Consider the following 27,773-nt stretch of genomic DNA (forward strand, 5'->3'; position numbering starts at 1 on the left):
TTAAGCACCGGTATGCTCTCCCAATTTTAACCCTCCCCCCTCTCTCTTTACCCTCTCTACTTCACCCCACTCTCCTCTTTCCTTCATCTAAAAGGCTTCCCTCACCCACTATCAACAAGAAAGTGAACTATCTTTCTACCAGGACTCACACCAGAAGCCAATCGTCCAATGCACCGTTCTGAATATCATCTCCCGGATTATTTTGCTATTTTGCTACTCATACTATTGATTTCGAGGTCCATTGCATACATAACTCAATGCTCAAATTCTATTACTCACGGGGATAATTACAATGGAATGGTATATCAACCCAACATCGGATACACTTTGTCAACAACAAAAAAGCTTTTGGACTACATCAACCAACACACACTCAATGCACCAACAAATACAGCTGCCTCATATACTTTTCGAAAAATCAATAAGAAGCAATATGCTTTCGCTATATGGGAATATTACCTTCTCCCCTGGACCTATTTTCTGCCCACCTGGATTTATAACCCCGGAGGACATTGTCCTCCTTCCAATAATGGACTGCCCAGGTTGTATCAACTTCTCTTTTCGTATAATTTTTTCCATGTAATTATCCACAACCACTCAAAAAACTATTTTCAATAATTGTACTGAAAAGCAAAAAAAAGCGTCCATTCACAGCTGAACATTTTGCAAACCGCATTTCATTTCCTCTGATGATATGAGCCATTATTGAAAATCCATGGATTAAGGAAATTAACACAACCCCTTCTTCCTTTTGTCAAACAATAAATTCTTAATTCGAATATATGTGTCTATACATTGTTTTATCAGAATTTAAAATTTAACCACGAAACTTATATATTGCTTTATTCTTAAATATTGAGCTTTTCCTTTTTGGCTGGGATCACCTTGAAAGTATTACTTCAAGTAATATCTATCAGGATTTTTCATCTGAATTCTATCAGTGTCTCATCTCGCTTATATATATATATATATATATATATATATATATATATATATATATATATATATCCAGTTGTCAGAAACACATCTATGATAGCTGTGGGAGTTTTAAGGTAAAACATATACAATTCCTCCATCTTGTTGTGTGCCTTGCAGAAGTGATACGTGTCAAGAATTTCAAGACACCTTTGAAATATTTGAATACATGTGTGTGCATTCGAACCTGTATCTCTTTCATTGCAAACAGCTACAGACCAATCGGTTATGTTTGTCTTATTTTACAGAAGCCCTTAACACTCGAAGTCTCCCCGTAGTGTGTACCACATTAAAAGTTCTGCAACATCTGGTACTTTCAGCTGAATTTGTCGGAGAAGCCCTCGTTCAGTATTACAGACAAATCTTACCAATTTTCAACATTTTCAAGAACAAAAACTGTAAGTAAATACTTCAATGCAGTTTTTAGTGTGTGTGCATTTCTTTTTCTTTTTTTTTTTTTTGTTGATTTTGTTGATTTTGTCTTTTTGTTGATTTTGTTTTTTTGTTGATTTTGTTTTTTTTGTTGATTTTGTTTTTTTTGTTGATTTTGTTTTTTTGTTGATTTTGTTGATTTTGTTGATTTTGTTTTTTTGTTGATTTTGTTGACTTTGTTTTTTTTGTTGATTTTGTTGATTTTGTTGATTTTGTTTTTTTGTTGATTTTGTTTTTTTGTTGATTTTGTTGATTTTGTTGATTTTGTTTTTTTGTTGATTTTGTTGACTTTGTTTTTTTTGTTGATTTTGTCTTTTTGTTGATTTTGTTTTTTTGTTGATTTTGTTTTTTTGTTGATTTTGTTGATTTTGTTGATTTTGTTTTTTTGTTGATTTTGTTGACTTTGTTTTTTTTGTTGATTTTGTTGATTTTGTTGATTTTGTTTTTTTGTTGATTTTGTTGACTTTGTTTTTTTTGTTGATTTTGTTGATTTTGTCTTTTTGTTGATTTTGTTGACTTTGTTTTTTTTGTTGATTTTGTTGATTTTGTTGATTTTGTTTTTTTGTTGATTTTGTTGACTTTGTTTTTTTTGTTGATTTTGTCTTTTTGTTGATTTTGTTTTTTTGTTGATTTTGTTTTTTTTGTTGATTTTGTTTTTTTGTTGATTTTGTTTTTTTTGTTGATTTTGTTTTTTTGTTGATTTTGTTTTTTTGTTGATTTTGTCTTTTTGTTGATTTTGTTTTTTTGTTGATTTTGTTTTTTTTGTTGATTTTGTTTTTTTGTTGATTTTGTCTTTTTGTTGATTTTGTTTTTTTTGTTGATTTTGTTTTTTTTGTTGATTTTGTCTTTTTGTTGATTTTGTCTTTTTGTTGATTTTTTCTTTTTGTTGATTTTGTTTTTTTGTTGATTTTGTCTTTTTGTTGATTTTGTTTTTTTGTTGATTTTGTTTTTTTTGTTGATTTTGTTTTTTTTGTTGATTTTGTTTTTTTTGTTGATTTTGTTTTTTTTGTTGATTTTGTTTTTTTGTTGATTTTGTTTTTTTTGTTGATTTTGTTTTTTTTGTTGATTTTGTTTTTTTTGTTGATTTTGTTTTTTTTGTTGATTTTGTTTTTTTGTTGATTTTGTTTTTTTTGTTGACTTTGTTGATTTTGTCTTTTTGTTGATTTTGTTTTTTTTGTTGATTTTGTTTTTTTTGTTGATTTTGTTTTTTTTGTTGAACAGCATCATCATTCATTGAGATTGTCGGACTGACTTCCTCATCTTGGTTGTTATTGTCACAACGTTTCGGCCGTTTTGCCCTCCGGCCTTCGTCAGGTGTTTTGTATCAAACTGGGGAACCGTTTGTTAGGAGTCTCGAACACAACCCTTTATTATTATTACGGGGGTACCGTGTTCGGACTCCTGCTAGGCTTTGGGACATAGTTGCTGATTCTCTGTTTTCAATGTTACTTTTTTCACTGCCTTCGTTCAGGATTGAACTCAGCACCTTTGGGTAACTGTAAACTTTGATACAACGTCTAGGACCACTCGGCCATATGTCACGTTGTATCAAAGTTTACAGTTACCCAAAGGTGCTGAGTTCAATCCTGAACGAAGGCAGTGAAAAAAGTAACATTGAAAACAGAGAATCAGCAACTATGTCCCAAAGCCTAGCAGGAGTCCGAACACGGTACCCCCGTAATAATAATAAAGGGTTGGGTTCGAGACTCCTAACAAACGGTTCCCCAGTTCGATACAAAACACCTGACGAAGGTCGGAGGGCAAAACGGCCGAAACGTTGTGACAATAACAACCAAGATGAGGAAGTCAGTCCGACAATCTCAATCAATGAAAACACCTCATCTCAAAAATACAGACAATTACTAGCATCATCATTGTTTGTTGATATATTATGTTATCCTATCAGGACTCAACCTGAATGGTATTTATTATTATTATTATTATTATTATTTATTATTATTATTATTATTATTACTACTACTACTACTACTACTACTACTACTACTACACTGGCCAACACATTTTTTGGTGCCCAAGGTTTCTAAACTGATTTAGACTAATTTGGTGGTGGTGATTCCGAAAATCATATTAATTTTTTTCTCATAAGGTCAAGTTGTTGAGATATTAGCGATTTTATACTTTTTTTTTAACCTTAAAATTAGGTGTTCTGCTTCCCTGTTTTGAACCCATTATCTCCCTTTAAGTTACTCTTAACTAAAATGTTACTTTCTTCCTAATTTCCTCGTCCGGTTGGTCTTTACTTCCTTTTTGCAATTTAATGGTGACACAGCACACCTCTTTCTTCTTTATTCACTTCCATCCGCAGCATCAATGATATATTTTACTCATTTCTTCTTCTAGACAACGTGTTTGTTTATTTTGTCATGCAATGGTTAATTTTTCACTCAAGAGCGAGTTTGTACATTATTATCACTTACTCACTAGGAGTTTTCAAACAGGCTATCATCAAAGAATCCTATTTGAGAACAACCTGTGATGTTTCCTGGAGTCTGAGTGACAAGAAATATCTACCTATCTATCTATCTATCTATCACTCCACTCCACTGAGCAGGTTGTTATCAACTGATCTCCCGCTCCCATGTCTTAGGTGACCTACTGCGCAGCTTTAGGCTGTCGACATCAATGTGAGGCACACTTTGGAGACTTCTGGGCGACTGAAGCTGGACAACGTTACTGTACCAGTTGCTGATCTCATTGTAAATGCAATTTCTAGTGGAAGCATTTACAATGTGATCAGCAATATTTTTTTATATATCTGATGTGTTGTAGCCAACATCGTATCATTTTGGCCTTTTACTTGTCACTTACATCTGGCAGCCACAACAATAGTGTAGGTCAGACATGTGTGCGGAATGCTGCCTCTCTAACATACAGTGAGATCATAAAGATTCTCAGAGTTTAACAGAAAGATTTCCAGAAGTTAACAGTTAATGACTGTCAAAGAATAAATTTAGAATGTGATTTGGGAGAGAGTTGGGCCTAGAATAAATCCCTTAGGCACGCCGGCATTGAGACTATGTGCATCAGAGTTCTGCTCATCAACAATCATTTTCGTAAACCTATCAAAGCAAATGAATGTGATAGTTAAAAAGACGTTTCCAGATATTACATAACTAGCTTGTGAAGTAAACTTTTGTACCAAACCCTATCAAATATTTGATTTACCAAAAACTATTGCTATAAAAACGAAGCTTTCAACAATGGATTCACTAATCAAGTGTAATATTCTAATGAGCACATCAGTAGTTGATCTTGCAGGACGAAATCCGTATTGTTGCCACTGAGTAGATTATTTTTACTGAGATGGTTGACAACTTCTTGATTTAGCATAGATTCAAACAACTTACTCATGACACGCAGGAGACTTGGTTCAGTCATGTGTAGTATATTTTCAGAAAATCCGTGGAAATTAATTTTAATAGAGATAGGTAGTCCACAAAAAAAGTGGGTAGACCTGGAACACATTAGAAGCATCATCATCATTTTGCAACTGGCTAGGCTCAGCATTGCTTAACTTTAGTGATCTGTATGTCAACATGATTCTGCTGTATTAATGTGTCAGACCAAGCTCTAGGTTAGAGGAGAGAGAAACAGGGATCTTGATCATCAATGCTCTTCAAAGTGTTGCCATAATTCAATGTCATCTGCATGAATGTCAAAGAATAAATTTAGAATGTGATTTGGGAGAACATGTCACGTGCATGCTATCAGTCATAGAAGAATGCAAGAAAAATCTGCTTATGCGTGAAAAGTAGTTTTATGTTGGTTCTTTTCGTGGAAGCCATTCTTAACATCGCTTCATCCTTGTGCCAATATCCTTCACCCGGGCAACGCCGGGACTCCCCACTAGTATATTACTAAACGAGGAATTGTTTCCGTTAAAAGTCCACTTAATCTTCACCATCATTTTGCGACCGCAGTCGAGATAATGGAGTTCGGTAAACTCCATCACCTTTTCATATCGCTCTTAATATGTGCGCATGCCACCACTACACACATTGGAAAGCAGGATGACTGACCTGTCCTCAATCTACATACAGTGCCTTGGTCATTCCAAATGGTCACCCAACTTATACTGGCCAGGCTCGGTGTTGCTTAACATTGGTGATCTGGCTGCTGAAGACATAATACAGTCGGGATTGACGAATAAAAATATGAACAATAAAAAATTGCGGAGCCACTAACCTCGTAAAAAGAAAATGGATTTGAAAAAGCAAGAAGATTTTTATTGTTTTGCCATAAAAATTCTACCTTGTAAACTATCAAATTAAACAAACGTTCTGTCCAGTTAAATAAAGCAATAAAAATGCACAATATCAGATTTAGTTAATTGCCAATGTAATAACCATTCTTCTCAATGATCTAGTCTCAACGTCAAAAGGTATGCCACAAGCCCCATGCTAGGAATATTAGCTCTGACCATGAACACTCGTTCAGCAAAGCGACACGAGATTATTGCTCATGTAAGTAAGGTTATTGTGTGTACAGTAATCAACTCAGCTACTTCAAATGAATATATCCCTTTCAAGAGACATATCAGTTACTAATACAATTTAAATCCTAGGGAAATAATATTAAAGACTAGCAAGGAGTACCCAGTCTTGCCCCATCATAAAATATGCTTAAATATATTTTAATTCATGCATATTTGGTATTTATTATACAAAGCCAATTCTCTATTGAATATTATATACATACACTCATGAGCAAAAGAAATGGGCCAAGAGTGAAAGAAGGAAGAAATCGATTTTTCAATATTTTTCCATGAATTTTTGTTAATTTTAACTGAAAATTTCTATTTTGCAGATCATTATTATTATAGCATATAATAATAAGTGGAAAAATTAATCCTAAATATGGTAGGACCGCATTTTGGTGAGGATATAAAAAACCGAATTGCAGGATTAAGGCAGTCCAAAATGACTTACAAGCAGATTTTTGATATTTTAAGAAAAGAACAGTGAAAACATCTCTTTCTGTAGTGAAGCGCATTGGTCAAAGGTTCGAAGTCGAATACTCGGTAAAATGGAAATCTGGATCTGGTCGCCCTAGAGCATCCACTTTTAAGGACGACCACAAGTTTAAATTAACTTTTTTGAAGGATCGAAAGAAAACTTATGTTGACCATAGCAAAGAATTCAAATCAGGGGCTGGAAATTCTCTGTCTAGATATACAATATCTAGACGAATGAAAGAAATGGGATTTTCTTCTAAAAGGTGTGCAAAGAAGCCATTTTTATCTAAGAACATCAATGATAGAAAGAGATTTTTCTTCTGTTATGGCAAGAAAGATACAGATTGGTTCAGGAATGTTTTCTGGTCAGATGAATCAAGATTTTGTCTTGTTAGTGATGCTCGCGAACAGCGCATTTGAAGAGCTGGAGAAAGATTTTTGCTAAGTTGCATAAAAATGACAGTTAAACACGGGAATGGAGGGATAATGGTATGGGGAACTTTTACTGCAGCAGAGTTGGAGACCTTATTAGATGTGAGAAGTCAATCAATGCAAAGGAATACATTCGAATGTTAGAAACAGGACTGTTACCAAGTATCCAGAAGCTGGGAATATCCCAGAACATTATTTTTCAACTTGATAATGCTTCTGCACACACTGCTAAAGTTACAAAAAAAATGGGTTTTCTGATAATTCAATTGATGTGATGTTTTAGGCAGGTGAAAGCCCCAATTTAAACCCAATCGAGAATATTTGGTCCATAATATCTCGTGCATTGGCTGGAAGAACTTTTTTGAACAATGACAAACTGTGGGAAGCTGTGCAAAGAGAATGGAATAGTATCTCCTCTTCACAGTGTTCCACTTTTGGTTGAAAGCATGTCTAAAAGAATTGATCTTTTACAGAAATCAAAAGGGAATGCGATTCCATACTAAGCATTTATTAAAGTAAATGTCTTGTTCTGTGTTATTAGTCTCGTTTAAGTTTCCATGTTCAATTGTTCTTTGTTCAATATAGCTTTTAGTGCAATAAAATGTATAAAATTTGCTTGGCCCATTTTTTTTTTTTTGCTCATGAGTGTATAGTACTGATTTCCAAAGTTTAAAAAGAAATGGCTTAGGTGCCAACAGCTAGAATCGAAACCAAAACATTTAGCACTGCAGACGTGATCCCTACCAGTCTACAGATAGATAAGAAAGATTTAAAATTAAATCCCATCATGCTATGATTGAATGACATGCGCAAAACTAATAGAAATATGACAGCAAGTTGAAATGAACATTTTACATTTTAACTTGCCAACATATTTCTGTATGAGTTAGTCATCCATCCAAACAAAGATTTTACTCATTATAAACCATCCTTGATATAGGATTACTATTTCCTGTTAATTTCAGTGTTATGTGATCAGTAGTTTAAGAGTTTATCGGTTAAATATCTTTACACAGACACATACATACGTCTACTATTTTATTTATATAGATTAAAAAGTATATTAATGCTGATACGTAGGTGGCAATCAGTTGTATATATATAATAAAGGAAATCCAAAACTATATTAGCAATGTATAAAATGTATTTATAATTACATATAATAAATTTATATATATATATAAAAAAAAAAAATGTATAAATGTAAAAATATTTTTAACCTTAAATAAATAAGAATGTAAATATACTAAATACTAATCATAGTGGGGGTGATAAGTAGTTAAATGGATTAATCCGTAATCTTATAAATACAAGACTAATAAATTAAAAAATATATCCATTTTAAATGTGGAAATTGATGAATCACACAGGTAAGAAATTCATTTTTTTTAGCATGAAAAGGTTAGTAACTGCAATTAAGAATAGGAAATTGGATCAAATGTTTGTAACATGTCTTCTTCCTAAGATTAAGGGAGGTGGTGTTTGATCAACACTGCTGGGAAGCCATGATGTAATATACTGTTTTGTTTTTAAATCCCCGAAACAGTGTTTCATGGTAAACAACTGATGATCCCTTGAAAAATAAATTATTGGTACTATAGTAAATTCGAGAGCGAGTCGATGCAGTGATTGTAGGTGGTTAAATAACTTACTGACTAGATGGTTTTCTAACGAATGATAAAAAATATTTTTTTGTATAGTTTTAAAGGTTAAAAATTTCAAAAACTATATATATATATATATATATATATATATATATATATATATATATACACACATACACAGGGTGACCCCCCCCCCCCAAAAAAAACGGGGCCCAACTCTAATTAGGCCTCGTTTCTTGGTGTCCTGTCCAAATGAAATGAAACTTTGGTTATAACTAGTTTATCATATATTCAAAACATCACATCAAATCACTAGGGTCTTTGGCCTTTTTTTCTCCATTCTACAGCATATGTTCTAGATGGCCTCCATTTAGCTTTTTTTTTGGGTGGGGGGGGTCACCCTGTACAATTATATAAATGCAACTTTGTCTCTGTGTATGTGTGTGAGTTCGTTCTTATAGACTCCGAAACGGCTGAACAGATTTCTTTAAAATTTACAGAACTTTAGTGTATAAGTCTGGGACAGTGATCTTAGTTAAGTTTTGTCTCAGAATACCTCCCGATAATTACCGATAATCGGAACCGTTATTTTAATTTATCATCGGTAAAGCCATTTTTTCCATGTCGTCGCTTAGCAACAATGATAGAACAACGAGTCGTAAAAATTATACTGTAGGTAAGGAGATAGCATGTTTTTTTTTTTGTTTTTTTTTTTGCTTCTTGAGATGCATTTGATTAGATTTATTTTTAATCTAATTTTGCAATTTTTGCAATTTGTTCCAAAAATGCATTCCTCCAATTAAAAAAAAAAAAAAAAAAATTTAGTTTTTGCTTTTCTGTTAATAAATTCCCAGTGTGATGAGATAGTAAAAACATAACACATTTAGGAATCGCATTGTTTTGTATTTAAAAAAAAAAAAAAAAAAAAAAAGGGTTTGAATTATTTGTTGTCCTTTTAAACTAATTTTATTATTTCCATCACAAGAAGTGAAAGATAAGAAAAGAAACTTAATTTATTTATTGCGGACCACCACCCTCATCTTTCTTAGTTGTTGTTTCACAATGTTTCGGCCAACTATTCCTCTGGCCTTCATCAGGTGGTAACCGCGACAGGACAGGAAACTCTGAATCCCCTAACTGCACTCTCAGCAATTACTCCATGGATGGCAGTAATTGCTGAGAATGCAGCTAGGAGATTCAGAGTTTCTTATCCCGTTGCGGTTACCACCTGATGACGACCAGAGGAATAGTTAGTCCAAACGTCATGAAACAACAATTAATAAAGATGAGGATAATAGTCTGCAATAAATAAATTAATAAATATTACTCATCTCAATAATGAATACCAATTAAAAAATATATAAGAAAAGAACACTAGTGCAAAGACTAAAGGGAGATAACTACTAGTGTAGTAGAAAAAGAGACAAAAAACTATTTCTGTCAACAACAAAACGCTGGCCAATTGTTCAAACAGGAATCAAAGAACACCCTATAAAATATTACATTTTTATTTGGATTCTGACTGTTATGTTTTTTAATGTTTCAATTAATGCAATCTTTCGACTTTCTTCATCTTGTTAAACTTGAGAATAATTATTTTTCATTAACTGCAAAGAATTTTATAAGATTTGAAAATTTACGTTTTTTTTTGTTTTTTTTGCATGACTTGGTCTGTTGGTTCAAACCTCACGTAAATTTCTTAATGTTTTTTTGTTGTTTTTTTTCGTTAACTGGAAAAAAGTTTATATAAAATACTTTTATAAAAGAAACAGTAGGTTCTCTAGAATGCAATGTAGAATAACATATTTTGGGCTGTTACTGCATGGAGGCATGTGAAGTTTCCTTCCGGGTGATTTCATGGATTTCAATGGCAATAAAAATATAGGAGTGTGAAATATTCATTAACCATCATTCAATCTAGAGCTGTCCCTGCTAGTATATATATATATATATATATATATATATATATATATATATATATATATATATATATATATATATATTCAGGACTAATCTTCCACCTACATACAGCTCATTGATAGTTCCAAATAGTTACCCAACTGGTACTGACCAGGCTCAGTGTTGCTTAACTTTGGTGATCTGATGAGAACTCTTGGAAACAATTGATCTAGTCCCATCTTTTAATAAGCGTTTAAATCGCACGTTGCATAAGATTCCGTAGATTGTGAATAGAAGAATAAAAATAACTTTTCTTAAAATGAGTTCTAAATGATTTTTTAAAATTTCAAATGCATAATTCCAGGCCTAGATCTTTTGCTTTTTTGTGCAGTGGGATGTTGTGCAGTCTTTTTTAATTTTAGCTTATTTTTTAAATTTTTATAATATTTAGCTTATTTTTAAAATTTGTATAATATTTAGCTTATTTTTAAAATTTGTATAATATTTAGCTTATTTTTGTGTATTTTTATTATTTTACATAAATATCTATATGGTAATAATTATTATTAAAGAAAACATTATATGAACCTTTTAAGGTTAAAGTTGGCCTTTTCTTGAATTTAGTTTAATTTTTTTTTTTAATAGTTTTGTCATCAAAAATTGTATTTAGCCTGTTTAAATTTTCTGTGGGAGGGGCGTATTTTACATAAATATATATGTGGTAATAATTATTAAAGAAAGCATTATACTCATCAATTTTTTTACTTATAATTATTTTTTAAATTCAAATAAATATTTTTATGCCTTCTAAATACTTTCAAGGATTTTTTTTTCTCTTAAATTTATCAATAATTAAGAAGATATTAAAAATTCATTTGGGTTTTCTTTTTGATTTTTTTAATTTCAATATTTAATCAGTAAACAGAAAATAAAAAATAATTCGATATGAATTTATTGACACTACAAAGTTTAACTCTGATTTAGAAGCTTTTAAACTGTCCATTCAAAATTTTTAAATTTGGTTTTATTTTTATGAATATTTCCTTTGTGTCGATTTTTTTTTTTATTTTCTAAAAGTTTGACTTCAAATATTCATTATAGTTTGGTAACCCTGACTAGCGTTATCATGATATAGAAGAATCTTAGATATCACACGGCATAAATGACCCAAAGATTTTGAAGAAAAATATGGCTGGGAAATTATACATTATAAAAAAATTTTTTTTTTTTTTTTTACACTTGACCTGAAGAAACGGACAGAACTTTGTTTACAAGCTGACAATTTTGTTTGTTTCGTTTTTTATTGTAAACGTTTTGTCTTGAGAGGAAAATATGCGCCTGATTATAATTTGCCCTGTTTTGCTCAAATTGACTCAAAACTGGTTTCTTCTCATTGTAGTGAATATTGGAGACGAAATTGACTACAGTCAACAAAAACGGATGAATGTTGGGGATTTGATTCAAGAGACGCTTGAGCTCTTTGAGCGACACGGTGGTGAAGATGCCTTCATTAATATCAAATACATGATTCCCACATACGAGTCTTGTGTTCTGAATTGAAAAGCCAAGCAAAACTGAAGAAGGCCTTGCTATCGAAGCTGTTGCTCATTACGTTAGAATTTCCGTAGTCGAAATTCGTTTTTAAACTTTGCTCAGTTATTAAAGTTGTTGTATTTTGCCGAAACCCAACAATTAGTTGTTTGTTGCTTTTCATTTTGCTGTTTTTATTAATTGCTTAATTCATTGCATATTAGACCAACCAGATTCGATCAACCATTTGATTCTGTTCCAGATTCGATCAACCATTTGATTCTGTTCTAGATTCGATCAACCATTTGATTCTGTTCCAGATTTGATCAACCATTTGATTCTGTTCTAGATTCGATCAACCATTTGATTCTGTTCCAGATTCGATCAACCATTTGATTCTGTTCCAGATTTGATCAACCATTTGATTCTGTTCTAGATTTGATCAACCATTTGATTCTGTTCTAGATTCGATCAACCATTTGATTCTGTTCTAGATTCGATCAACCATTTGATTCTGTTCCAGATTCGATCAACTATTTGATTCATTTGAAGATTTTTGATCAACCATTTGATTAGGTTGAAGATTTTTGATCAACCATTTGATTCTATTGCAATATGTATGTATGTATGTATGTATGTATGCATGTATGTATGTATGTATGTATGTATGTATGTATGTATGTATGAATTGCCATTCATTTGTGTCACACAAAGAGAGATCATTCATGTTTCTGAAATTTTTAGATGAGGATTAATAATTTGTGAAATTGCAAGAACCCATGGCGTAACGGATAAGACACTTGGTAAAATGCAGTTGTAAGTTACAATCTTCTGGAGGTTGAAGGTTTAATCCTCTGTGTTGGCAGTACTCAAAATACAATTCCAAATTATTTAGACATTCTACCTGGTCATGGGTGCCAGAACGAGAGCATACTACCCTCGTGGATTAAATAAAGGGTTCCGTTCAAAATTTCATGCAGTTTCCGACTTCAACTAGTTAGATCTGAAGAAGGTTGGAGATTACATCGACGGAAACATTGTGAAACTAACATTTAAGATGAGGACAGAAGTCTAAAGGATGCAACTAATACATAATTGATTCAATACGTATTCAAGTGAATTGCAGCATCAACAGGAAGTGGCTAGGCAAGTTGAACCAGCTTCCTCCAAAGGAGGAAGTATCAAAGAAATATGAGATTCACAAGCTGTCCAGAGTTGTATGCATATCCCCGTCAGGGGAGATGACGACGTTAGGATTCTGCAGTTATACAAGTAGGTGTTAATATTCCTACAAACAGCGCCTTGTATTTCCTAATGGTCACCCATCTGGTACTGACCAAGCTCGACGTTACTTAACTTCGTCTTAACTTTTTATATCATTTCTTTCTATGTAATAGATATCCTTAGTCCTTCTGGTATGAAAAATAAATATGTCCGCATCGAAAAATCATTTCGCAGGTAAGAAGAAAAATCAAGTTGTGCTGTTTAATTATAGGCTTTATTTGATGCTAGGATTGGTTATCTATGCCTTCATTCAGTCTCAAAAGACAAAGGATACCCCCTGTAGGGTCAATTGCGTGTGTAATTGTGAGACAAAGGTTGCGTAATAACCAATCACTCATCTCCTGGATTGGCAGCTTGAGTTCAATGGCAAGGATAAGTCCAGGACGACTGGAAACAATGCCAAGATAAGCAAAGAGCACATACAGCACCTGAAAGTCTCAAATGGTCACCCAGTTAGTACTGACCAAGTTCAACGTTGCTTAACTATGGTGATCCAGCGGGGGGGGGGACCAGTGTGTCAATGTAATTATGCCGTACAGGATTGGTTGTAGGTAGCTATAAAGTGGATCATAATATGCAGTAGTCTGGAGTCGTGTGCTACTTGAAACTGTCATGTCCTATAAGTACCCCAACAAATGACCAATCACTGTCGACCGTGAAAAAAAAAATGTAGAATGGGAGGGGGGGGGTCAGTGATGGTGTCAACTATATTGGTTTACAAAAAAAAAAGGTGAATAAGTGTTGCTTTCCATTTTCTTTTCTTTTTTTTCGTTTTTTTTGCTTTTTTACATATCCTGTTCTGACTTTAACACTTATATTCTCTCATATAATAACTAGCAAGAACCCCAGGAATTACCCAGGATTTAAAAGAAACCTTATATGCTTTTGCAACACATGCCAGCATATAAAAGGGACGTCAGACTGAATAATAACAACAACAACAAAATTAATAATAATTTTACTAGCAGAACCCGTGGAAATTCCACGGTAGTTGCAAATTTTTAAAACACATAATAAATGCGCGAGCCTTTCCTAGTCTCACACAAAAACACGTTCACATTTCAAGCTATATTACTTGTCATATACATACGCGCACACAAACATACGCGCCCACGTCCACACATGCACATATATTCACGTTCGCGTACATACACTCACATTCACGTGTATATACACACACGCTAACGTACACGCATGTACTCACACACGCGCACATGTACGCACACAAGGACAACGTCACTTCCCCTTCCAAAGGAAATCCACACATGCGCAAAAGACTATAAAAGAAAGAGCAACAAGCAGCTTCTTCCTTTTAGGACCAGCTTTCGTACCTCATGCCATTTACTACTATGTGGGACAAAAAGGCCAACAGACAGTACGTACACTCTTTCTCTCTCTATCTACTACTGGTCCCTGAGAACACCTTCACGTAGCTGACTGCTAACTGACGTCAACCCTCTAATCCTTTTCTTTGTCTACACGCTGGACTATCGTTCCCATTTTCAACTACATCACTCACTTCTTTTCCCACGCGCGAACAAACGATAGTGACCCGAACGTGAGATGAAAACACATTTCCTTTTTCCTTCTATAATACCAATCCCGCAACAAACGATGGTTACACCCGCGCAGACATAAACACATGTTATATCTAAAACATTCATCCTTTCAACAGTAAATCTTATCCATCAATGTAGTTTTTTTTTCCTTCAATTCCATTCGTTTCATTATTTTCTTGTGGTGAGTTAGGGTATTATTATATCCTGGTCCGCAACATAAATAAAAAAATAAAATAAAACAAATAACGAATTTAAAACATTTTTTAGCAAATTCTTTTTGACCTTTCAAAGCTAAAAAGAATTGCTTTAAAAAAAATTTAGATTTTTTTACAATGAAAATTCAACACACAACACATTGTTTTTTTTTGTTTTTTTTTTTCTGAATAATTTTTTTTTTATATAAATTATAAAGAAACAGACGTCATTTCACTTGCACATTTGTTTTAAATTTTAAAAAGAAACTAAAATAAAATAAAAACTTAGTCTCCTCTCAACGTGACTTTCTTTATAATTATAAAATAAAATAAAATAGCCGAAGAAACAGACAACCATGGGTTTTTTTGTTTTTTTTTTTGTTTTTTGAAAATATTTGGAGAGGAAATGGTTTTAATGATTTTTTAACTGATAAAGAGCGATTATAAAGGGAGGTAAATCGTTTCTCATTAATCAATGTTTGTGATGATGATGATTTTTTGTGATACTGGACGTACGGACAAAAAAAAATTAATATCTAGATTGTTATTGTTAACAATTCTTCTTATTATTATTATTGTTATTATTATTACTCACTATGAGTTTTCACACAATCCATTGTCACTGAATTCTCTGTTTTTTTTTTTTCTTTTACATGGAAGTCACCACTTATCAAGGCCCAGAGGCCACTTAGGGATAAGGGTTATTGCGTGTACAGTAATCAATGGGATAATATCGTAGTAATCGTTAGTAATAAAGTGTCTTATTTAAGCGGGCAGTTTATCAGGAACTTGTTGAAAATAACCTGTGCTGTTCCCTTGAGTTTCAGTGAAAACAAGTCTCCCTAGGTTTCCAGTATTCACTACTTCTTTCAATAACCTTTACAAATTAGTTTGCGTTATTGCAATAGCCGTTTACCATTAATTTTTTACTGGTAGTGACCATTGGTCTTCACTGGAATTTGGGTAGCAATAAATTATTATTATTATTGTTATTATTCACTCACTCATCCACTTGGGGTTCTCACATAGGTCGTCATCAGAGATTATTCAATGATGTTCCCTGGAGTCTGAGTAACAACAAGTCTTCCCAGATTTTCAGTTCTCTCCACCTGTTCCAATAACCTTTACAAATAGCTTTTCAATATCACAACAGCTGCTTACTATTGATTTCTCGCCAACAACGACTATTGGTCTTTACTAGGATTTGGGTGGCAATAAGCTTCCCCAAGGTTCCAGTCTTCTCGCAGTGTTCTAGTGGAGGTCTGATTAGTGCTCTCCCTCCTATGCCTTTCCATTCTCCTTGATCCTTCACAGATATTCTGTGTGGTATCAGCTAGGACTGTTACTGTTTCTTTTTTGTATAAATAATTAAATTTTATGCTATTTTTTTTATATTTATTTTTTATATAAGACAACATGTTTTGTAGTTTCCTTGGGTGAATGCGGTGGCCATCTGCCATAATTTTTCCTTTTGTTGCAGTGTCCTTGTGTTTGGTTAATGTTCATAGTTTGCATTGTCTGCAAACAAGTCTGGTGAGGAGGGCGGCTAGTCTCCCTGAAGGTTTAAAAACAAGACTTTCCAAAGGGCGAATGAACCGTTTTTTGGGGGTCAACGACCAACTAGCACCGTGTATAATTGTATATATATATGTGTGTGTGTGTGTGTGTGTGTGTGTGTGTGTTGGGGTAGAGAAGGCTCCCGTAAGTCGTGGTGAAGGCAACCTTTCTAGGAGAAGCAAATCTCTGATTTAAAAAACCATAAAGTGGGAGACCAGTACCCGCATTAAGCTGGTCTGCAGATTAACTTGTTACTGGCTATCTTGCTCTTGCTTGTTGCTGGATTTTTTTTTTTTTTTTTCTATATGGGGGTCAACATTTTGAACCGAGAGAGAGACTTAGCTGTCGTACAAAGCTAAAACTCTGTAACATCATCTTTGTATAGATACTCGCTCAGGTATTTGGGCTCATGGACTTTAAGTGTCTGAGGGAGTGGCACTCATCTGACAAGATGTTGCAATCATCATGTCTGCCTAAAACTTTCGACAAAGGCAACAGATTTTCACGAGATTGGTATCGTTTTGGACGACAAATATAAAAAAATTGGCCAAAAACATTAATTCCTTCACCCTAAACTGGGCAGTTTTCTACAAGGAGGGGTCGATTTTTTGCAAGTCATCATATTGATTGGATTGACTTTGCCTAATTTTAATGTTCCCAACTTCCGGTTGCATCATAGAATAGGTTTTCTTTCACTTCTTTCTTTTAGGGTCAGGGCTTAATCTCCTGGTAACTTTTCTCTTTCTTGCGCTTTTCCTTCTGGTCAGCGTTACCCGGGGTAAAGGTTTCTGTCCAGCCCATATGGTCGGTTCAGGCGAAATATTCATTGTTTGCGGTACACACGCTGGTTTTGGTATATCAAAAATATCGCACAATGTTTCCATTGGTGTCTCTTCCACATTTGGAGACAGTCTGGGACGTATTTGATTTCTGTGTCTTTTGCAGACAAAACTTAATCCTTGGATGGTATAGACCATGCTCCCAATCCTTTTTTTGATAATACCTTCAACCCACTGATTTCGTCCATTTTGAAAATTTTTGAAATATACATTTTCACCTGGGGAGAAGCACTTGGTATTAAGGTTTTCTTTTTTGAAAACTTTCTTTTTCTCTGGTAGCAGCCTATCGAAGACAGATCTTATCTTTCTTGCAAACATTAGCTCAGCCGGGGAAGAATTGACATTATTATTAGGATTTGGTGTCACCCTGTAAATTGCTAAAAATGTTTGAATACATTGTTCGTCTGTGTCCGTAGTAAGATTTTTCTTAAGTGCCCTTTTAAACGTATCTACAAATTTTTCGGCCAACCCATTCGATCGTGGATGGTACACAGGTGTTGTCATATGTAGAATATTTAGTGAGTCACAGAATTCTTTGAATTCATGAGCAGTAAATGCTGTTCCATTATCGCTCACTAAGGTTTTTGGCACTCCAAAACGGCTAAAAATTTCATTAAGCGCACTCACAGTGTTTTTTGCTGTTGGATGTCTAAACTTAAATATTTCTGGCCATTTTGAAAAAGAATCTACAATAATCAAGTAAAAATAACCATTTATAGGTCCCGCATAATCAATATGCAGACGTGACCAGGGTAGGTCCGTCTTTGGCCATGGCGTCGTTTTTACTGGAGGATCTCGAGCTGCTAATTGACATCCTCTGCATGTCTTGACACATTTTTCAACTTCCTTGTCCATACCAGGCCAGTACACATATCCTCTCATAAGGGATTTCATTCTCGAAATGCCCGGATGACCTGTATGAAATTCCTTCAGAATTTTCCTCTGTAACGTTAGTGGAATTACGATCCTCTCACCATACATGAGCACATCTTCACAGATGGAAAAAGGCGTTGTTTGATCTACCTTTTTATTTTTTTTTATCCATCCCAATTGATTTTTCATTTTCTTAATGAAAATGTCATTTACTGCCTCTTTTTTTATTTTTTCGAAAGTTACCGGAAGTTCACGTATCATATTACACATTGAACTTGTACATTCACTTTCGTCTTTAAGCGCAGCAATTACCGTTTCTTCGAAACTTTCGCTTCTTTTAGGGATCAACCGTGATAATGCATCTGCGTGTCCTAACTTTTTTGAGGATACATGTTCCATCTTAAACTGATAGTTTAAGAGGGTTACAGCCCATCGCTGTAATCGATTCGCAGTATGTGTGGGAATGCCTTTCTTTGATCCAAATATGGTAAGTAGGGGTTTATGGTCGGTTTGCAAAATAAAAGATCGTCCATGGAGAAATCGATTGTACTTTGTAATTCCAAATATTATCGACAGCGCCTCTTTTTCAATTTGGCTGTAATTTTTCTCCGCTGCAACCAACGTTCTTGAAGCATGGGCGATAGCTTTTGTCCTACCATCCTCATACTTGTGAAGTAATACAGCGCCAACACCGTAATCACTGGCGTCCGTTGCTAGTATTAGTTCCTTTTCTGGATTGAAATGTGCCAATGCTAAGTCTGACAGTAGACATCTTTTGATATTTTGGAAAGCAGATTCACATTCCTTATTCCAGTTCCATTTAACACCCTTTTTCAGTAACTCGTTAAGAGGAGCTCTTAAATTATGTATGTTAGGGATGTAAATTGCATAGTATTGAACTAATCCCAAAAACGATTTTAATTTTGTCACTGAATCTGGAGCAGGCATCTTTTCAATTGCTTCAGTCCTTTGTGGATCCGGTCTTCGACCCTCTTTGTCGATTATTTGACCTAGATATTTAATTTTTTTCATAAAAAAATCGCATTTTTCTGGGCTCAATTTAAAACCAAATTCCTGTATTCTTTTGAATACTTCTTTTACATGCTTCTTATGATCTTGCAAATTTTCACTTTTAATTAGGATATCGTCAAGGTAGGCCATTGAAAATTCCAACCCTGCCAGCATCGTGTCCATAATTTGCTGGAAAATAGCAGGAGCAACCTTTAATCCAAAAGGAAGCCTCTTTAGCTTAAAAATGCCCTTATGAGTATTTATGCCTAAGTATTTGGAGCATTCATCGCTGATCTTAATTTGCAAGTAAGCATCTGAGAGGTCTATCTTAGAAAAAATTTTTCCTCCGTTAAGCTTAGAGAACAGATCTTCTGCGGACGGAAGGGGATAATTATGGTCCAATAGACAGTCATTTAAACCCGTTGAAAAATCTCCACAGACCCTTATTCTGTTATTTTTTTTCTTTACATACACGGTTGGACTTGCCCAATCTGTGTGGTTAACTTTTTCAATGACTTCCAGTTGTTGAAGTCTATCCAACTCTTTTTCGATTGCGTCCATCGCTGAAAAAGGCACATTCCTTTTAGGTTTGAATACTGGAGTGGCATTTTTCTTTAATTCAAATTTTGCCTCTGTCTTAATACAGAGTCCTAGTCCTTCGGCAAAAACATTGGGAAATTCAGTTTTCAAATCCTTCAGGAAGTCTTCCCTTTGGTTTGCTTTTTCTGCAGTTAAAACGTTACAAAACGAATTTATGGGTTTCTCCCATAAATTAAACAGGACAATCCAATCTACCCCAAACAGGCATGTATTCTTTCCTGGTACGACGTACACTTTGGATTTATGAGTCTGGTTAGCGAATGTCACTTTGCATTTTAATTCTCCCTTGAACTCTAATCTTTTGCCGCACACACTTCTCGCCGTCTTTCTGGTTTTCGTTAATTCAGGTCGACCTATCCTTTTCCATATATCTTCATTTATAATACTAATATCTGCACCGCTATCCAGAAGCAATGTAACCAGATGTCCATTTATCCGAACATCAACATATTTCCGTCTTTCGCAGCTTTTTTCTTTATTCATGCGAAGCGTATTTACATTATCGGTCCCTTGTCTTTTCTTCTGGGCACAGTATGTTCCCTTGTGACCTCTGAGACCACATTCATAACATATTTTGTTCCTAAACCAGCAGGTCTTATTGTTGTGTCTTAAACTACCACAACATTTACACTTTAGCTTTGGGTCTTTGTATCCTTTAAGGATCCTGTGTTCTTGGAACCTGGACTTTCTCGTGGTCCCTTGCCTTTTTACTTGCTGCACCTTAAAAATATTTTTCTCTTCAATGCGAGTGTTGTCTTTCTTTATGTTAATCAGACGTTGACACTCTTCAGTGACTTTTTGCAATGTTATGTTAGGATCCGCCTCCATAATTGTTAGGATCCGTGAACGTATATCTTTGTCCCTTGGTGCTGTGAGACCTTGTACAAAGATTAAACATTTAAATTGGTCTGCGGAAATTTCATTCAATTTAAATGATTCGCATAAACAGTTCACAGTGCAAGCATATTCTAGATAGTCTTCAGCTTCTGCCTTCTGAATGTTCAAACATTTGTATCTAGAGTGAAATAGGCTATCCCTTTTATCAAATATTTTCGACAAGGTACTAATTGTTTCCTCGAACGAAACCTCCTCCGGTTTTTTTGGTAGAATTAGATTTGCATACTTGGTGTTTTCATCAGTACCCAGTTTTTGTAGTAGCAGGGTAACTTTTTCCTCATCGGTCCAGTCTAAACATCTTTTCGTAAAAATTGTTTCGTATCTTCTGTAGTATGCAGGGAAAGTAACACCAGTATCCGGGGAGTAACGAAATTCCGTTAGTGAATTTGAAATACCCTCGGCAGAAAAATTAGTCTTCTTCCCGGTCGACGTTAGAATTAGCTTTTCTAAATTCTTTTGCTGTGTCGACATTTGTCGTTGTAGTATGTTTGTTTGTTCTTGTTGTGCCTCTAAAGTTTTTTGTGTTCTTTCTTGTTGTTGTTGCAGCTGTTGCTGTAGCTGTTGTTGTTGAATTTGTTGTTGTTGTTGTTGTTGCGCTAAAAATTGTTGAGTCATTTTTGTCTGTTCCTGGATGCTAAGGGCTAGAGCCTTAGTTAACTCTGCTAATTGTTCCATGTTAGCTTCTAGTACAAAAATGTCTTTTCGAATTCTACACAATAATTCCAAAGAAAAATCGTAAATTTACGTATATCGTAAATTAGTAGCAATATGCAGACACAACACGTTTCAACAAAGTTCATCCATAGTAATTCAACAGGCTTTGTAAAATAATTCTTTTTTTTTTTTTTTTTTTTTTCAACAACGTAAGTTCATACACAAAATATTTCTTACTTCCCACGACAAATAGTTCCAATTATTTATATAAAGGCAATAACAAACAATTAATTTTCCAAAAAAAAAAAAATATATGGCTGCCGTTCCCACGTGGCATAAAATGGTACAATAGTCGTTGTATTTATATTTTTTCTTTCGAAACTCGTAATCCTTTAGTGTAGTTTCGAATTCAACTTGCGACCATTTTTTTTTTTTTTTTTTTTTTTACTTGTCAAAATAAATATAAATTCCACTTTACCTTGAACATGTTTCTATAATTTCTTGTGAGTTCTTTACGAAGAAAAATCCGTACTTTTCGCTACTTTAGGTAGGAAAAATTTTTAAATTCATTGACGCACGTGGTCAAAAATCCTTGTGTAGTTTGTTTTTTTCGTAAAACAAAAAATCCTTGCATTGTACACAGTCCTTGGTACGGTAATTTATCTCTGTTAAGAGAAAGAACATCCTTTCGTCGCCATTGTTATATTCCTAAATACTTAGGAAATAAAGACAAACGTGAGTTACACCGAGTGGTATGTGTAATGGGGTTTATTTATAATACAGAAACGTAAGGCTGCTCGCCTAAGGTAAATAGAAGTACATAGTAACAAGTATGGGGAAGAAAGTCTGATAATCAACACGTAAGACTATCCGTCTTACTGCGACTGCTTGTCTGCCGCTGTCTGCCAAACAGTCCAATATATATATACAGTTTGTAACCGGTGTATAGCCAGTTATGTTCCTTCACAACATTTCCTCTTTCCTATTCTTTGTCTCCTTTGTGACTGAGTCTACAACATGTAGGTCCCAGGTATCTACGTGTTAACGCGTGTTTAAATGTGTACACCATTACACAGAAAAACTAGCAAATATCAGTTTATTAAAATTTCTCTAAAAATAGTGTCCATTGTATTTTAAATATACAACTGATCCAAATGAGATGAATTAATGAATAATAATGAATACTCTGAAAGTATTATTGTGCTACATAGTTCAATACAAATAAAATCACTTTGTAAGAGACGATCTTTAATTTAATCCCTTAGTGGGTCCCATTTCTTTGTTTATTTGTTTGTCTTTGTTTTACGGCATATCAACCTTTTTCAGGTATTTAATGCCAAATCCAGTGATTTTGAAGAAAAATTTTTTAATAGAGTATATTTGGTTTTTAAGTCTGTTTCTATTTAACCCATAGTTTTTTTTTTTTTTTTTTTTTTTACACAGTGGTCACCACTTATCAAGGCCCGGAAGCCACTCAGGGATAAGGGTTATTGCAAGTACATTACGCTAGTGTGGAGACCTGATGAAGTGTTTACTTGAGGGGGCGGTTCATTAGGAATTTGTTAATGTTGGACTTGAAGACACCCAAGTTGTAGTCAGGTGGGAAGAAGGCAGACGGAACAGAGTTCAACAGGCGTGCAGTTCTAAGAAAGAAGCTTTGTTCATGGAATCCACATTTTTATTTAGGCACAGATAAAGAGTGGGGGTAATTTTTCACAGTGGATTCAGCTAGACGGGTGTTTTTCGTGAAAGATTGGCGAGGGGGGACCAAAGATTGGAGTTCAGACAAGCACCTGCCATGGAAATAACGATAAAACAAGGATAGGCTTGGGACCCTAACAGGTACTACCACTCCGGGTCAGAGTGGACCTGGGAACAATGGCAATTAAAGGGTGGCTCCTAACTCCCCAAAGCCCGCAAGCTGGGGCCTCACCATCGGATATAGTTTAAGGTCATACCCAGGACCGTGTTCCCGTTTGTAAAAGTGTATACAACGTTACAACAATACAATAGAATGTTTCAGAAGTTTGAAGTTAGGATTCGTTGAATTATTCTGACTACTGTACATATCGTGGATGTTATTTTCAGATTGTTTTGGTAACCTTCGACCTTCTTTGAGTCCATCGGGTTGAAATTAAGAGTCTTTATATCAAACACGAGAATCTATAACTCTTCATTTAGATTGTTCTCATTCTGTCAGCCATTGTCACATTTGGGCTGGTGCATTTGCTCCCAGTCTCTCATTCCTGGACAGGGTTCAAAAGAGAGTCGCAAATCTAATAGGTCCTGAACTATCATCTAAGCTTCAACCTCTGTCACATCGATGAAATGTTGCATCCCTCTGCCTGTTTTACAAGTACTTTAATGGTGGATGCTCTGACGAACTACAAGCCCTTGTACCCCCTCAATGTTAAACAAACCAGACAAGCAGCAAAATCCCACCCCTACACACTAGAAATCCCTAGATGTAAGAAAGCCTTCTACTCTAATAGTTTCTTCCCCAGAAATGCTAGACTTTGGAATTCCCTTCCGGGTTCCTGTTTCCCCAACTGTAATGACATGCAGAAGTTCAAGTGTAATGTGAATAGACATCTTGCTGCTCAACTCCCTCTGTAGTATCCCTGCAACTTATGTCCCTGATAGTAACCCCCTGCATCAAAGTGGTGGCACTGTGCCTTGTTTAGGATGAAAATGTAATAAAAAATTTTTTTTTTTTAATTTATCTATAGTAAGTAATTTTTTTTTTATTCTTAGTATTACCTGTAGTGAGGATTGAACCTTTAACCTACAAATGACTTCGCTTAGAACTGATTGTACCTATTTACTATGCCTCCCCACGGGACAGAGTTAGACACCAGGGTCGTTTTTTAACGTGGAGAAAAGGTACAAGAATAAAAATTGTCTCAGTCGCGAAGGATTTCTCCTCCACCGAAAGAGAACAAGAAATAGAAGTGCAGCATCTGAAGAACAGATACTACACCCTGATCTTGTCCCGAAGGCCAAGAAAAGGCATTGATAATGAACCTGTATATTGTAATTAACATTGTTATCCATTGCGCCACATGTCGATGTGGATATGTACAGAATCCCAAGTTTTTTGTAAAGATTCCAGAGTATGACAAAATGCATCTGAAGAAGGTTGTTGGTTATATCGGCCGAAACGTTGCGAGAATAGCATCTCAGATGAGAACAGTAGTCCAAATAACAGAAATGATAAAACAGAATATCAAATGTCTTCAATTTGAATCCGTTTATCAGATTTTGTTTCAAATGACTGCTGCTTTCTTTTGGCAACAAAATCTGTCTTCTGTTAGTCAAAGTTAGGCGGTCTCTCTCACTGGCGTCGGACTTAAGTCCACAAGCGTCAAACATGAGTAAACAACAGCACTGCAGCACTTGAAGAAATATGAAGTGCTGCACTGCTGCATTCTGTTGCACTTTATATGAAGTACTGCAGTGCTGCACTTTATATGAAGTGCTGCAGTGCTGCACTGGGCGAGCCACCCTCATTTTTCTAGCCAGAGTATTGTAATTCTACTGGAGTAAGGAGAATGAGGGGGGGGGAGAAAAGATAGATAGATAGATAGATAGATAGATAGATAGAGAGAGAGAGAGAGAGAGAGAGAGAGAGAGAGAGAGAGAGAGAGTTTAATCAGTCTTTCGTAGCTACAGAGAACTGAAAAATATAACCAGCTACTCCACTTTTCTATCCAGAGTATCGTAATTTTACTGGGGTGGGGGGGGGGCGGAAGAGAAGAGGAAAGGGATATATATATATATATATATATATATATATATATATATATATATATATATATATAGAGAGAGAGAGAGAGAGAGAGAGAGAGAGAGATGGGGGAGAGAGAAATAGAGAGAAAGAAAGAAAGAAAGATGGGGAGAGAAAAAGAAAGATGGGGGGGGAGAGAGAGAGATATCGTTTAATGATTAAAATCCGTTTCTAGTCCTTCTTGGCTACCTAGGACGGTAAAAAAAAATCCCAACTTTTTCCTTAAAATGTTAAACAAGAGATGATCTCATCCACCTTATACTAATTCAAAAGAAAAAACCTTTTTCTATTTTTTCCAAATATCTACTAGAAAAACTACTTGATATTATTTTTATTTCTAAACAAGCGTACTTCCCTAATCTGCATGTATGTTGTCTGCATATGTGTGTGTGACTCATAATGTTTATTATTATACTAAATGTGAGTCAATCAACGGTTGAATACTTAAAAACTTGTTGGTTCTTATTACGAACTAAACTTAATTATGAAACGAAAATGTCATCTTCGAAAAATCACCTAAATTTGATCAAGTAGTTTCATTTTTAATGAAGAAAATGAAATTTTATTAGTAAGCAAAATAAGACTATTTCGCATTATCTTAAAAAAATAAACAAGGGCAGATAAATCCATAGTAATAATAATAAACTTGCGAGATCAGCCTTGTAATGCTACTGATTTTACATTGAACGTTTTAAATCGTTTAAAAATGATTTTCTTTAGCAATTTACATGCTTTGTAGAATATGACATTTCCGTTCTGTGACGTGTATGTACATCATAAAGATGTGTCTGAAATTTTGTTTGTCTTTTTTAATTAGGTTGAATTCTAAATAAGAACCGACTTTTTACCTAAATACTTTAATAATACAAATTACATGTTGCAAAGAAGTTGGGCTCTCTATATTGTGCTAGAAAATTATTCATGCCTGAGAGTATCCTGCATTTCTATAAAGTCACCATTCACCCATGCATGGAGTATTGTCGCCACATATGGGCTTATGCATCTACCACTACTCTTTCCCTTTTAGACATAGTTAAAAAAAAAAAAAGAAAAGAAAAAAAAAGGGCCTCAAATTTAGCAGGTTTCCACACTATCAACCAAGTTCTAACCTCTGTCCCATCATCGTAATGTTGAATCCTTGTGCCTGTTTTACAAGTACTTTAATGGAATCTACTCTGATGAACTTGCTCCCTATCAATGTACATACCCTCGACTAACCCGTCAAGCAGCAAAATCCCACCTTTTCACTGTTGAGGTCACTAGATGCCTGAAAACCTTCCAATAGCTTCTTCCCTTGGGCTGCTAGACTTTGGAATTCCCTCCGTGTTTCCTGTTTCCCTGACTGTACTAACATACAGAAGTTTAAATGTAATGTGAACAGACATCTTGCTGCTCAACTCCCCACATAGTGCCCTGTAGACATGACTGCAAACAGTAGCTGCTCATGTCCAAGTGGCAATATGCCTTGTTTGGGGTGAATAAGAGTAAAAAAATTAGAGTAAAAAAATAGAAAAATAAAATATATTTTAGTTCTGAAATTGAGTTATGTTTGAAACAAAAACCTTTTTTAAATATTCTTGTTAGGCTTAATTTATAACTGATTTAGCATCACCCATCTCTCAGTTTTCGACGTATTTATTTTGGCTCCTCTCACTTTATGTTCAAAAGCCAGGTACGGCCAACGATGGAATACTGTTGCCACATCTAGGCAGGAACTGCTAGAAGCAGCTATCCTGCTGTGACTGAGTTCAAAATAGACTTAGTGGGCGATGCCCTTTTCTCCTCCCTGCAACCTCTTTCTCACAGAAAAACGTTGCAAGCCTGTTTCTGCTTTATCGTTATTTTCATGGCAAGTGCTCATCTGGTCCCCTCTCGCCAAAATTTCACGAAAAACACTCGTCTAGCCAAAACCACTATGAATAATTTCCCACACTCTTTATCTGTGCCTAAATCTAAATGTAGATTCCATGAACAAAGCTTCTTTCTTAGAACTGCACACCCGTGGAACTCTCTTCCGATTGCCTGCTTTCCAGCTGACTAAAGTCTGATTGTCTTCAAGTCCAATGTAAACAAGTTCTTGATGAACCGTCCCCCTAAGTAATCCAATTTACAAAATTCCCACTACTTATGTTTACTATGCTATAATCACATTGACTAATGTATACCCATTAACCCTTATCCTCGAGTGGCCTCCGGGCCTTGACAAGTGATGATTCTTGTGTAAAAAAAAAATTACCCAGTCTCTAATATTCCTTAAAGAGTCTGTGAGCATTTAAAGAAAAAGTGACTCTTTTTTTCCATGTGGCCATCTGATTTACATTTGTGTATCTGCACACACCACAAAGATATGTGTAAATTAGATGGCAAAATAAGAAATGATTTAATATTCATATAAGAATAACAAAGAAATTCCACAGTTGTATCTTTCACGTTTCTATATGTTGCATATCACATCAATATATGTTTTAGACATGTATGAGCTGGCCGCCCGGAGTTGCCCGATCGTAAAATACTCTTGAATATGAACAACAATAGTAAAGAGTAGAGGAGTTCTATCTTGCATAAAAATCAAATCTTCAACATTGTCCCAAGCACTAATATTTGGCCAAATTTCACGTCTCAACATAGTGAGGTACTTCTACAGTTTACTTTTATTGTTTATGAATAGCTG

At 34.7% G+C, this 27,773-nt stretch overlaps 1 protein-coding gene across 2 annotated transcripts in view; it reads left to right on the forward strand.

Moving 5' to 3' along the window:
• Positions 1 to 12,009, forward strand: part of LOC145296907 (parkin coregulated gene protein-like) — a 79,970-nt gene extending 67,961 nt beyond the window's left edge. The window contains exons 4-5 of one of the 2 annotated variants that reach the window (XM_080143069.1): positions 1,224 to 1,373; positions 11,717 to 12,009. In XM_080143069.1, the coding sequence (XP_079999195.1) occupies positions 1,224 to 1,373; positions 11,717 to 11,877 (311 nt within the window). In that variant the 3' untranslated portion in view covers positions 11,878 to 12,009. The remainder of the gene's footprint in view (positions 1 to 1,223; positions 1,374 to 11,716) is intronic. The other variant, XM_080143070.1, reaches the window with a different exon arrangement.
• Positions 12,010 to 27,773: the final 15,764 nt, after the last annotated feature.

Source organism: Euprymna scolopes, chromosome 17 (genome assembly GCF_053919585.1).
Source record: "Euprymna scolopes isolate OS-2025 chromosome 17, ASM5391958v1, whole genome shotgun sequence".
NCBI lineage: Eukaryota > Metazoa > Mollusca > Cephalopoda > Sepiida > Sepiolidae > Euprymna > Euprymna scolopes.